The sequence below is a fragment of the Larimichthys crocea genome, chromosome XX (assembly GCF_000972845.2).
Source record: "Larimichthys crocea isolate SSNF chromosome XX, L_crocea_2.0, whole genome shotgun sequence".
NCBI classification, from domain to species: domain Eukaryota; kingdom Metazoa; phylum Chordata; class Actinopteri; family Sciaenidae; genus Larimichthys; species Larimichthys crocea.
Window position 1 is genome coordinate 7,901,949 of NC_040030.1, and position 12,580 is coordinate 7,914,528.

General features: G+C 43.0%; 2 protein-coding genes across 5 annotated transcripts in view; one reads left to right on the plus strand and one right to left on the minus strand.

Annotated features, from left to right (window-relative positions):
* The window catches only part of LOC104928802 (E3 ubiquitin-protein ligase TRIM38), an 899,066-nt gene that overhangs the window by 741,901 nt on the left and 144,585 nt on the right, over positions 1–12,580 (plus strand). The window lies entirely within an intron of this gene.
* The window catches only part of pcloa (piccolo presynaptic cytomatrix protein a), a 51,319-nt gene that overhangs the window by 26,013 nt on the left and 12,726 nt on the right, over positions 1–12,580 (minus strand). For all 4 annotated transcript variants that reach the window (XM_019266767.2, XM_019266759.2, XM_019266773.2 and 1 more), the window contains exons 4-5: positions 6,026–6,223; positions 240–4,332 (exon numbers count right to left, since the gene is read on the minus strand). In XM_019266767.2, the coding sequence (XP_019122312.2) occupies positions 240–4,332; positions 6,026–6,223 (4,291 nt within the window). The remainder of the gene's footprint in view (positions 1–239; positions 4,333–6,025; positions 6,224–12,580) is intronic.

Consider the following 12,580-nt stretch of genomic DNA (forward strand, 5'->3'; position numbering starts at 1 on the left):
GAAAATGAGAAAAAAAAAAAATCTCCAATGTCGAGAATTGCAACAAGCATACACAATATGTACAGTAACAGCATGCAGGCACATGCAAAATATTATATTGAAAAAACAAAAAAGTGAATTGTCCATGCAAACAAAAAGAAAAGCAAAGTCAAACCAAAAAATGCCACATTAGCCATAAATGAGCGGAGGCAATTCAAAGTGACATTTAAGTGACAGGTCTGCAATGTCACTCCACTGACCTGCATCAGAAATCTTTGCAGAGGTAAGATCTACTGCACCCTCTGTGGTGCCACTGAAATTATAGCTGTTCTTACTCTTGTAAAAGAACAGGCCAGCTTCTGCTAGGTTAGTATCTGACATCGACGGTTTAATTCCACCAAATCCTCTCATGCCATAAGGTGATCGATCATACTGGTAATGGTCATCACGATATCCAAAACGGTCTTCAGGCAGGGGTGTGGTAGCTTGCTGAGTAGTGCAGCTTCCTGCAAATGGGAGTTTGTACACAACATCGCAGCATACAGCTCTTTTTCCTGCAGTCAGATCCACTGGTTTGCCATCGTCATCTGTGATCACAGCTGTGGCCACTTCTGCAGATGCAGCATCCATTGTTACCACAGTGTTGAATGGTTTTGTCGTGCTAAGATCAACAGCCCCTGCCACTGTGGTTGTACCTGTAGTTAATCCATTGGCAGCACAACTTGCAATAGAAGTGGGTGCAATAGTGACAGGGGTGGTCTGGAAAGTTCCTCCACCTATGCTTGATCCAACAGAGAGGTTAATAGGTATCTCTGTACCAACATGAGTGGGGGGCTGAGAATCAATTGGCCGATATATAATTTGTGAAACAGGCTCAAATGCTTTGTTTTTTGTTAGCTGAAGGGGCACTGAAGATGTTTGAGAGATGTCCATATTGTCACGTTGCTGGATTGTGGCAGAACATGTCACAATGGTGATGCTATCAGTCACTATAGATACAGTGGATGACTCAGCACTGAGGTTGACCACAGGTGACTGCACTGCACTGTTCTGACGACTGACATCAGTTACAAAGGATTGACGTCTGGAGTCTGGGCTAGAAGACAGATCAACACCATTCATGTCTGATTCTGGGTCCACCTTCATAGTCCTAAGATCTACTACCTCAGACGGTTGAGAGATCTGTCCATTTTGTGCTGGCAATTGGGGAATAGGTTTCTCCATTGAGATTGGGACACCATTTGCCCTTGGAGCTGGCACTGGTGGTGGTGTCCTTTCATGAACAACAGAGACCATGGTCCTTTGGACTTCAGTAGTGACCACTTGAGAGATGAGATTAGGCATAACCACAGGTGGCTGTGCTGAGGCAGATATGGCCTCAATTATGTGACAAGAACTAGATACATGTTTTTCTGGGCCACAGATCTCTTGATTTTCAATGGATTCTGTGAAACGAGTGTATGCCAGAGGCACCCTGGTTGTTTGAGGAGGGGTTGATTGTGGATGCTGCTGTGGATATGATTGCAATTGAGGCTGTGGTTGGTAATAACTTTGGAGCTGAGCTTGGCGTGAAGGAGATGCTGGACCAGGGCTAGATGGAGCTTGAGTTGAGACACTGTCTACTGGAGAGCTGGGCTGAGATGGCAGTGTAATGACCACATATGTGTCACGAAGATTGCTGGCATATCTTGGAGAAGTAGGAGACTTTGGTGAGGGTTGAAACGGCTTGCTCTCAGAAGACGGGCTCAGATTCAGGGCTATGTCAGTAGGACCAGTGGGAAGTACTGTTGGTCTTGGTGGATAAGGGACATGGGCAGGTGAAGAAGGCTGCGAGCCAGGCTTTGGAGCAATTGGTGGCTTGACACCATGCCCTGGTCTGCTATCCCCAATACCAGCAGGAATTGATGGCTTTGGGGGAACAGGAGGGGGAACATGAGGCCTGTACATTGGTGTAACTGGTTGTCTTGTAGGTGATCCTTGGGCTGCTGGCATAGCCACTGTCTCTGGCCTGATTGGAGCTGCTGGAGCCTGAGATGGAAGTGGTACTGGTGGTTTCCTGGGAAAAACAGTAGGCTTTGGTGGGGTTGGCGGAGGCAGTGGTGGTGCAGCAGGTACTTCTGCTTTTTCCTGAGAATTAGCCCTACGTGGGACACTTGGCTTTGGGGGCACAGGTGGGGCAGTTGATACTACGCTGGGAATACTGGGCGTGTACTGGGGGACTGTAGGCAAGGGTGATGTACTGTCAATCACATGGGCTGATGTTCTTGGGAGTGCACTAGATAAGTCCACAACTTCAGCCTGGGATGCTGCAGTTGTGGTGTGAGGTTGCTGATCTGATGTGGATGATGAAGGAGATTCAGATAACGCTGCCACAGGCTCAGTTTCCATAGCTGATGCAGTGTCTGATACTGCCGTTACCTCCTCTCCCCTTTTGCTCATACTCTCATCATCAGAAGACAACTCTCCTGAAGAGCATTGTGTTACCTTTAAGTCTGGGATGGGGTGGAGTGCCCTTCTAGATGCAGTGGGTTCCATTCCTGGCTCTTGTTGAGTTGGACTTGTTCCAGGAGTCAGCACCCTTTTCATTAGCTCTTCATAGGCAGTTTCAGCATCCAACAATTGCTTCCCGTCTTTGTCTATTGTTACTGTACTGCTTTTGGAGAAGGTGTTCTCAGCAGGTTGCAACACAATTTCTGGATTAGTGCTTTCCTTTTTTGGATGCATATTTTGATATTCCTGCTCTAGCTGGATGAATTCTTTCCTCTTCTTTAACATGTCTTCATAAACCTCATCTGGTGATCTCAGTTTTTTGGGTTGAGCAGGAACAACAATCTTCTCCTGATCCCCCACACTAGGTGTTGTATTGTCAATAAGAGATGCATAGGCATAGTCTTCAATGAGCATACCTCCATAAAGGGACTCTTTTCCTGGTTGAATCTCACCTTTGTCAACTGTTGGAGACGTGGCCCTCAGCATGATTTCCTCATAAGCCTCATCAGCAGATTTGAGAGCTTTTTTCTGTTTATCAGTATTTTGATCATCTGTTGGGGAATGAAGAGATACTGATATGGGGAGTTGATATGTTTTTTGAACTGCTGCAATCTTTGAGGCATGGATTTCAAACCCTTCAGGATCTGATTCAATACTGGGAGAGAAATCAGAGCAGGATGATCGTCTGATCTCCTCCATTTCAGCCTCTTGCCTCAGTTCCTCAGTTGGTGAGGCATCTTCAATGGGGGACAGGTTGCTTGGTGGTGTCTTTGGACGCTCTCGCCTCCTCTGGGCTCGAATCTCTTCTTTATCTTTCTTGGATTTTTTCCCTGAGCCCCTCTGTTTTTCTTGCTCCCTAAGGAGTTCCTCTTCTTCCCGTAACTCTTCTTCCTCAGAAGAGTCTTCAATAGTTGGCAACATTTGACCAGGCTGTCTGTGTTTTGCTTTCCTGTGTTGCTTTCCTTCACCAGAACGGATTTGGCCAGGACTACTGTCACTGTCTTCATCCAGTGATGAGAGAGATGTTGGGGATGTCCCAGGAGTGAAGCTGGATGCATGTAGACTGGATGACCCATCACCTCTAGAACGATCATCCGGAGAGTCGGTAAGGCTTTCCATTTCTGGCTCTCCATCATCATTAGGTATACGCATAGGGCTGCTAGTTGCATTCAGCTCCATGGTTTGGAATTTGCGAACTGCAGTACCAGTCTGACCCTCCTCTTCTTTTAGTTCTTGTACCTCCTCTCTGTCTATATCAGGTTTATCCAATGAGCTCCGGAGTTGCTTTTCTTCTTCATCATCAGGACTTATCGTGCTTCTCTTGATAAGTCGCCTGGCTTTTCCTGATGAGCTCCTCTCGACACCCTCTGTTTTTGTCTGTTCCATTTTTTTCTTCTCTTCCTCTCTGATCTTTCGTCGAATTAGATTTTCCTCATCAGATGGGGAAGCATCCTCATTCTCACTCATTTCCATTATCTGTTTTCGGATAAATTCCTCATCATCTCCTGACATTGGGCTTTCTTTTCCAAAGCTTTCACTGCTATCATCCAGGGAATCTGCTCTGACATCCATGGGCACAAGAAGCTTTTTCTTTGTGGTAACTTTGGTATTCTTCTCAGAAAGTTCTCTGTCATCCTCTGAGCTTGGTGAGTCAGGTGAGAGAGGAAGCACCTCTAATTTACGTCTAGTCTTTAGAGTGTCTGTTAGTTTCTCCTCATCTTTTGGTTGCGTGCTTGCCTGAGCCTCAAGAATAGGAAGGACGGTGCTTTCCAGCTTTGCTAGGTCTGATGGGCTGGTGGGACTTCCCTCCTTGGCAGTCATTTCTTTTTCATCAGGCTCTTTTAAGGTCTCCACTGTTTTCACCTGTTGGTTTGAAATAAAACTCAATTAATGTTTTTGTCAGTATTTAAATGAAAAAGTAAATCTAAACTGTATTTTTTTAGTTAAATGTGGCCCATATATAGGCACATACATAATACAGAAAGTGTGATAATCATATAATCTACCATCACTTGTGCTTTACTAATACTATGTTCACCTCAGTTACTGCATCTTCAAGACTGGGCTTTCCCAGAGGTTGAACCTCCTTTGTCTCGTCCACGTTTGGGCTTTTCTCCTCACTAACTACAGAGACTGGAATTTCAGGTTCTGCTACAGGGACTGAATCTACTGATACAGACACATCCCCAGGTTCAAAGGCTGTCACTAATACTTCATCCTTCTTTGATAATGTGTTCTTTACTACATCAAACTCTGCGGTGCAAACTTTGTCACAGTTTGTGCTCGTCTCTGATACTGAAATAGGTTCCTGGGTGTTTCCAGCAGCAGGTTGTAACTCAGCCTCTTTTTTGTCAAGTTTTTGTTCCTTCTCTTTGATTAACACTTGCTCTGTGACTTTCTCGAGCTGGGTTTCATCACTGCCTGCCAGAGCTAACATCTCTCTCTCTATTTCAGGTTGATCTTCAGTAATACTGTTTGTCTTTTGTGAACCAGCTTCTGTCTTATTCTGAACAAGTTTCTCCTCACAGGCTTCATCTCTGACTTCTGCCTCACTGATGACACCTGAGGATAACACCATCTCTGCACTTTGCATCGACTCTTTGACTTTGACCTTTTCTTCAGATGTAACCACTGCTTCGACCATTGGCTTTTCTTTCTCCTCTGATTTCACTGATAATGATACTGTCTCAACAAGGCTTTTCTCAACAGGGGCTTTTTCAACAGCAAGTGGAGTAGGCTCTTTTTCTATAGGTTTGTTTTTCACTTTATTAGCTTGACTTTCCTCCTCTGAAGCTGAAGCAAGATGTTTGTTCTCTGACACTACTGGAGAACTTCCAGTAGCTTGGGGTTCATCTATCTGGGTTTTTTCACTTGACTTACAAAGTTCTACCTCTGTTGTTTTCTCCACTTTTACATTTGTAGCTGTGGAATCTGGCTTTGGATCAAACAGAAGAGGAACTTCCTGTGAGACTGCTTCTGTGATCAAGCCAGGCTTTGGCTCATCTAAATTCATTGTCACTTCTGGAGGCTTTTCCGAAGTGGGCTCCAATTTCTCATTATCTGTCAAAGGAGCTGCAACCTCACTCTGAGTAATCTTGGGGATTGGCTCTGTTTCTACCTCAGTAGTGGCTGTTGTCTTGCCTAAACCTGTATTAGTCAACAGATTTTGTGTCTCACTTTTTGCAGAGAGAGAAAGGTCCTTGGTCGCATCCGCAGAGCTACTACAGATTTCACTGACAGGTGCGCTTTGTATTTGTTGAACAACATCAGAATCAGGCTTAGTCTCAGGATCAGGATGGTCCTCTGCTATTTTCTCAAAGCTGTTCTGCTGTTCCTCAACTGCTGGGATTGCAGGAATACTCTCAGCTATACTATCTGAAATCGGAGCTTCTTGTTCAGGATGAATTACAGGCTCAGACGCTGGTTCAGCTGCTAATGGTTGTTCTTGTTCTTTTGACTGTTGTATTTCCTGAGGAGTACAATCAGGAGGAGAGGCACTAACAGAAAGAGGTTCATCATGATCAGGTGAAGGTGTGGGAATGGTTACAGGTACTACCTTGGCTTCAGGTGCTGGTGGGGTTAGGTCTACTGCTTCTACTACAGGTTTGCTATCTACAGCAGCAGGGGCAGGGGTAGAAGAGGGATCAGGAGTAGGTGGTTGCTTCTTTGGGGAAGCCATGGCTGGAGGTGGCATGTCTCCCAGCTGGCCTGACATGGCTCTTTGGGTCTGACAGTTGAGGCAAAGCCATTCTTTCTGTAAGACAAAGATGAGAAGAAATTGTCAGTATTTAATAAGAATTGTTTAAACTTTATACCATTAAATTTTATTGTGAAGTTCCTGGTTTGAAATGTATTCTCTTAATACTGGCACAGTTATATGACACAACATGCATCTACATAGTTAAAACGTCACTGGGACAAGGGGCCAGTGTAACTTCTTCTATTTCAAGAGAAGCTTTTACATTTATGGGAGAGATCGCCCCATGTATAATGCATGGTAATGGGACAGGGGTTTACCAAGGCATGTCAGAAGGAGTTGGGTGGCCTGTGCAGACATTTCATGTAGCAGACTTAACAGAAAGCCTGTGTTTGAATGCATGTTTGTGTTTTTATGGTGTGCATATGTGTATGCATGCTTAAAACATGACAGTAGAATCTGCACATATCCTAAAATCCTAATTCGACTGCTTACAATTGTTCAAGACTGAAAAAAAAAACAAGCAGATTCTGTATGACGATTGTGTGAGTCAGTAAAGAATGTTTTCAGTGCTGTTTATTCTTTCAGTACATTAATCTGACTGCAAGTTCCTCCTTAAAATCACCTGGGATGTGGCCTTTTCTCAAATCTTAATGGCGTTGCCACTTGCAGTGGAACAAGAAACAAACACACAGCTGTTTATCTGTCATCTCAGAGCTCTGCTAAATCTGTCCTGTCATGGTTATTTTATTATACTCATATACTTCCAGGTATTCACTTAAACGCAGGGCTCTAGAGGAACATACCTACGTTGAAAGCCCTGCTGGGGCCTATATTTCAAGAGCGGCAGCTATTATTGGAGTTTAGTGTCCAGTAAGGCTTTGCTTTAAGTTGAAATTAAAGTGATGATAAACAGTCCACATGTTGGGACTTCAGGAAATAACTACTGTAGCTATAATCAGTGCAAAAGCATACACCCACCTATCCAATGTGGGGACACCGGACCACAAGGGAAACTAAACACACACAAACACTCTTCTACCTCACACCCCATATGCAAAAATCACAAATACACTGACACTCACAGGAGGCAATAGTCAGCATGTTTTCAACCATCCTCCACTCTGACGCACCAAGTGCTCTAACATTCCTCTGTGACACCCCTCTTGTGAATGCGTTCGCTTGACTTAACAGGAGGGTTTATGCTAAATTCAGGCATCAGAGAAGATTGCAGCCTGCATATTAAGCCAACTCTCTACAAACACAGAGCAACACAAAGAAAAAGGGAGACACAGGGAGGATAGTAAATAAGACTTGAGCTTCCGTGTTTCAGTCCATGCCTAAACAGTACGAGGCTTACACTTTAGAAGGACTACACACCTGCGTACACATCTCAGTGGCATGCACTCAACTATAAAAAGGCAGCAAAAAAGTGTTGACAGGGCAAATATTTTAGTGCATATAAAACTGTGACTAACAAAGATGAGAGAAGCGGTAACGAAAGAGAAGATTCTGATATCTGCTAAGAGAGAAGAAAGACACACATGGGAGGAGGCAGTACACGTCAGTGCTCCTTCCATCACGAAGGCCTGCTGATGTTAGTGAGTTACATTCCTAACTCGACAGAAATCCAGTTAATCCTCAGACATGATGATGGACACAGTGCAGATGCGAGTGCATTTGCGTGTGTGCGCTATCAACATGACCCATCCCATCCGTCCCTGCTTGGAGGACTTGAGATGGGAGTCTCTCCAGCTTGACGTCTCCATCAGTTAAACCAGAGAGAACAGGCACTGAGAGCCGGAGAGATGGCCGCCGATACGAAAAGCTGAAACAACACTCCAGCCAGACAGTCGTTCATCCTCAGCCACTTCAGAGCCAGTCATCACAGACGTTATCAACAAATCACAACAGGCACACTTAAAGCTTTTAATGCCACCCCTCTAAAAACACCTGGTCAATGAGTTTTTTTATAGCTACCGCGCAGAGCGAAATCACCGCTTTTCATTTGAAATAACCTCCCAGTTAAACCAGACATGTTAATCTAACTCACTACCGTTAAGTGGCCATCTCCGATGTATTTCCTCCTGACATGTCTTACAGTAATCATCCTAAAAGGCCATCCAGTCATCGTGGCTTAATTCAAAACTAAATAAAGGAGATTTGGCAGCTGGCATCAGCATCTAGATAAAAAGGGTGGATCGACCGACCTCCCGACAGACTGACAGACTGACATTTCTATCTATAAAGCCTCGTTGCTAGTGTGGCTAAAATTAATGAGCAGATAAATTGATAATGACAGTAGTCATTAGTTACAGCCTTCGTTAGACTTTTCTTCATAAGAATCGTCTTCTTTTGCCATCAGAGAAGATTTCTCACCGGTACTACCACACCCATCACAAATGTAATTTATAGAGTGAATCCACAGGGATTGCTACTTTTTCTCTCTTGGAGCCTTGCCTTGTAATTAACACTAAAATGACAGGTGTATTTTTATATAACAATCTTTCCTACTGCAAGATTTCAAATAAATGTGATATGCCTGTGTGTATTTCTGTCTGTCTGCTGAGATGAGTTCTGCAAACAGCAGCATAGATGATTCATAAAAGCAGAGGAGTCGCTTGCATCACCATCTTACAAGGACGTTTTCGAGCATCACGCGTACACGGATACCAACAAGTTGACACACACCAACACCCACACAGATTAGTTTGTGACGGTGTAGATGACATCGATATACTCAGATGAAAAGGCACCGAATACCTTTGAAGGGAATAACAACTTGCTCCTGCTTCCCACATAACATTTCTCAAACAAATACAAGATCATACATGAATGAATAAGGACAGATTGAGCGTGAGCGTTTCCATCTCTCTTTCATCTCCAACTTTTCATCAGTTTCAAACTTCCTCCAAGGACACAGAAAGAAGACTAACTTAAAAAACCGCAGACGGCAACCAGATAGTGAGACAAGATGGGCTGTAGCTGTACCCATATTGTTTCCAACTGGGAGTTGGAGTGTTGTGAAGGTCGGTGCATCTCTTTGATTAAGACAAGGGATCTAACGAGGGTTTTACCCATCTAAATATAGATAGAGTCTGGCACTGAGAGTGGCAGAACAAGAGGATCTATAGGAGGGTGGTACAGATGGATAAAGACAGATGCTGGGATGAGGAAAAAGACAGGTAGAGGAAATGTGAGGACATGTGTGAAAAAAGGGGTGATAATGTATGAAAGAAAAATGAAAAAGAAGTGGCAGAACAAAAATAGGATAGGAAAATAGAATGAAACCAAAGGCAGAAGGAAAGAAGCGTGATGGAGTGAGAGAAAGAGTGAAGCAGTAGAAGTGAAAGAGCTTAATGGTCATTCGAGGTGACTCAACACCAGCTCCTGCCAACAAGCTTAACATTATCACCCTGTAAATCTGCTAATCAATTGCCGGGAAGTCAGGAAAAGCTGCAGCTCATGATGACTGCCAAGACTGACCTTAAAATGTTACAGTAAAGAATGAGAATTTACTTGATGTCACTTGAACATACAGTGGTATATCATCCTGCTCTGCTAACTTCTGAAAACAGGGGCAAACAGCTTGCTTGGCTCTGTCCAAAGGTAAGAACATGCCTACTAGCATCAGGAGTTGTTGCCTGGCAATGTCTGTCTATATGAAACTATATTAAAGGCCTCAATGATATGGCATCTACTTAAAAATGGTGATTTGGAGCACTGAATTTGATGGACCTTCTGTGCACCAGACCATGAATGAGACAAGAATTAGGTTGGAAAAACACTAGATGCTGTCGGATCCAGCAGAAAAATGCTGGCAGGGACCAGTCTTAGTCCACACAGCGAGACTGGATGCCACCTCCAAGGTTGACAGAGGTCAGTTTGCAGACAGCAAATGCAGTACAGAGGGGGTTCTCTTGCTACGTTTAGCTCCAGGCACCCTGGGACCAATCTCAGTTATAGTTTTCTAATAAGTGTGATAACGTCTGATCAACCCTTATACATTTCAGGCTTAGATTAACAACATCCTCTTAACCTATCCACATCTGGTTTAAGTCATGCCCATATCAAGTAAAGATACGGTGAAATCCCTTGATCCCTAAATATAATCTTTGCAATCAGTATGTCATTAGTAGCGAAAAGCTGCTTGTCTGCATCAGTGACCATGTAAGTAAATTCAATATATTCCATTTTCTATTAATATTAAGAAGTCTAGACACTGAAAGGCTAGTGTCCTTTCTGCAAGTCACATTTCAGTGCAAAAAAAAAAAAAAAAAAAGTCTGCCCTTTTCTCATTGATGAGCGTTGCTGAGTGGCCAACTTAATTATAATGCATTGGACTGCGAGCAGAACATCACAGCATCAGCTCCTTCGCAAGCCAAAAAAGATCTTTGTCCTAATAAATGTCCCTCTGTTTTATATAGTATGTACCAATCCTGGGATCAATGTGCTGTAAGCACACTTTTCAAGTGATCCATGCTCATGTGTCGATGTAATTTTGTTTGAATCATGTTATGCGAATGGTGTTAGCCGGAAGGTTGGAGAAATGGGCTTTGGACCAAGAGATTGCTGGCTTTAATCCTAAAATAAGCAAAGAAATCTGAGTTGGGAAGTTGAATAAATCCAGTGCTGCTGTCACAAAGCCTTTGAGACTAAAAGTACTTTTACTCTCAGATGTGTAGTAACCAGCACTAGAGGAGAGTGGTTATGCTGGTCAGATCCTAGATGTGTGTAACTGAGTGCTGCAGGCAACCACATAAAGCCTTCTGAGGAACCATCCTCTGGGTAAATGAAGGTTGAATAAAAGTTAATTATCCAATTCTATATCCTGATCTCTTGCCAGGCTCAAAGTTGACAGATGACAAAGCAAGAGCCTGAGTGTTCCTGCTCTCTCTTGACAGGAGTGCGATGTCGCGCCACTATCGATTGATATTCCCCCTGCCAGGTGAGTGGAAAAGTGCCTGTTGTTAAGGTTGATCTCACACAAAGGGAGACAAAGACGGACAAAGAGGGAGACATTTGTCTGTCTGGATCTGTGTTTGTTTAGCTATACCTCATAATCAGTCTGCATGTGCCAGACTCCCATCTAAAATAGTAGTTGTTGAGACATTCAGGGGTTTTAAGACTCTTTCTTCTGTCACTGGCTGTATCCTTGGTTAAAAAGTATCCTTGGTTAAAAAGAAAGCTGTTCTTCTAGTCCCTTAGTCATCTCACATTCTGTGTTACACAATGTGCACTTTTATCCAAAGAGCTGTACAGCGAAATAAATGTATGCGTGTTCAGTTTGGGTGGTCACGATTAGAATCGAGCCTCTAATATCTGTTATCCTACCTGTCTAGAGCTACATTCATCAGTATTTTTTCATGTTAAAATGAACTATATCAACTTTATGAAGGGGATAATACGTCAATGCTGTGGATTGTGGAGAAAAATCAATTGATGGTTTCATTCATGGACTGGTTGTGTGAAACCGACAGGATTATTTTTATATGATTTATTTAGAGTGAATGTCACTCTTGTGTTTGTTTACCATCACTAAGCTTTTACACCATGCTTCTCAGTGCAGGTAGACAGGGGAATTGTAGCAGAAGAGAGGGTTGGTGAGAGAGAGAAAGAGGGAGGAAGAATCCCACCCCCCTTCTCTATTCAGTGTAAAGGTTAGGCCTAATGAGCTGTGGGCTTTGTTTGACATGAAAACATCTGAAAGCGTTTTGTTGTTTAAAGGAGATTTGGAGTTAAGAGGTAAAGAGAGAAGGGGCTGTTTCTATTTAATTAACACTGAATGCTAATTACTGAGGCTAATATTTGATGTGAAATATTTGGTATGATAACACATATGACATCTACAAACAATACAGTATGTGGGCTGAAGCATTCTACGTACAAATTACAATGTATGAGTACTGTATAGTGGTGTTAAAGACCAGAACTGACTAGTTATGCAACTAATTACAACAGCACTTTTGAATACCAATATTATATCTGGATGTTAAAGTGCTGAACTGAACTCATTTCTATGGAACGTGTCTGTAGAAGTTCACTTTTCTCTGACCAACAACAAGCAACTGCATCATTTCATCTATGTGCAGAAACAAGGCACATTTGTGATTATGTTTAGTACAACTGTGTCTTTTTAATGGCAAAGACACCACAAAGGTCTGGATATTTGTTTATAGAAAATATTCATAATTTATGATTGCAATTTTAACTTTGCAATATTTTCTTCAGGTCTAAGGTCAGGTATGAGAGCAAGCACGGCTGATCAGAGATACAATTCAGCCTCACAGACTCTCATTTAGAGTTGTAAATTCACAGTAAATTCTGCCTATAGGTGGTGGAAATGTGACTCAGTGGCGTGAGTCACAACTGCTAAAGCAAACCACAATAGTCAGGTTGTCACGGTCTGGGCTG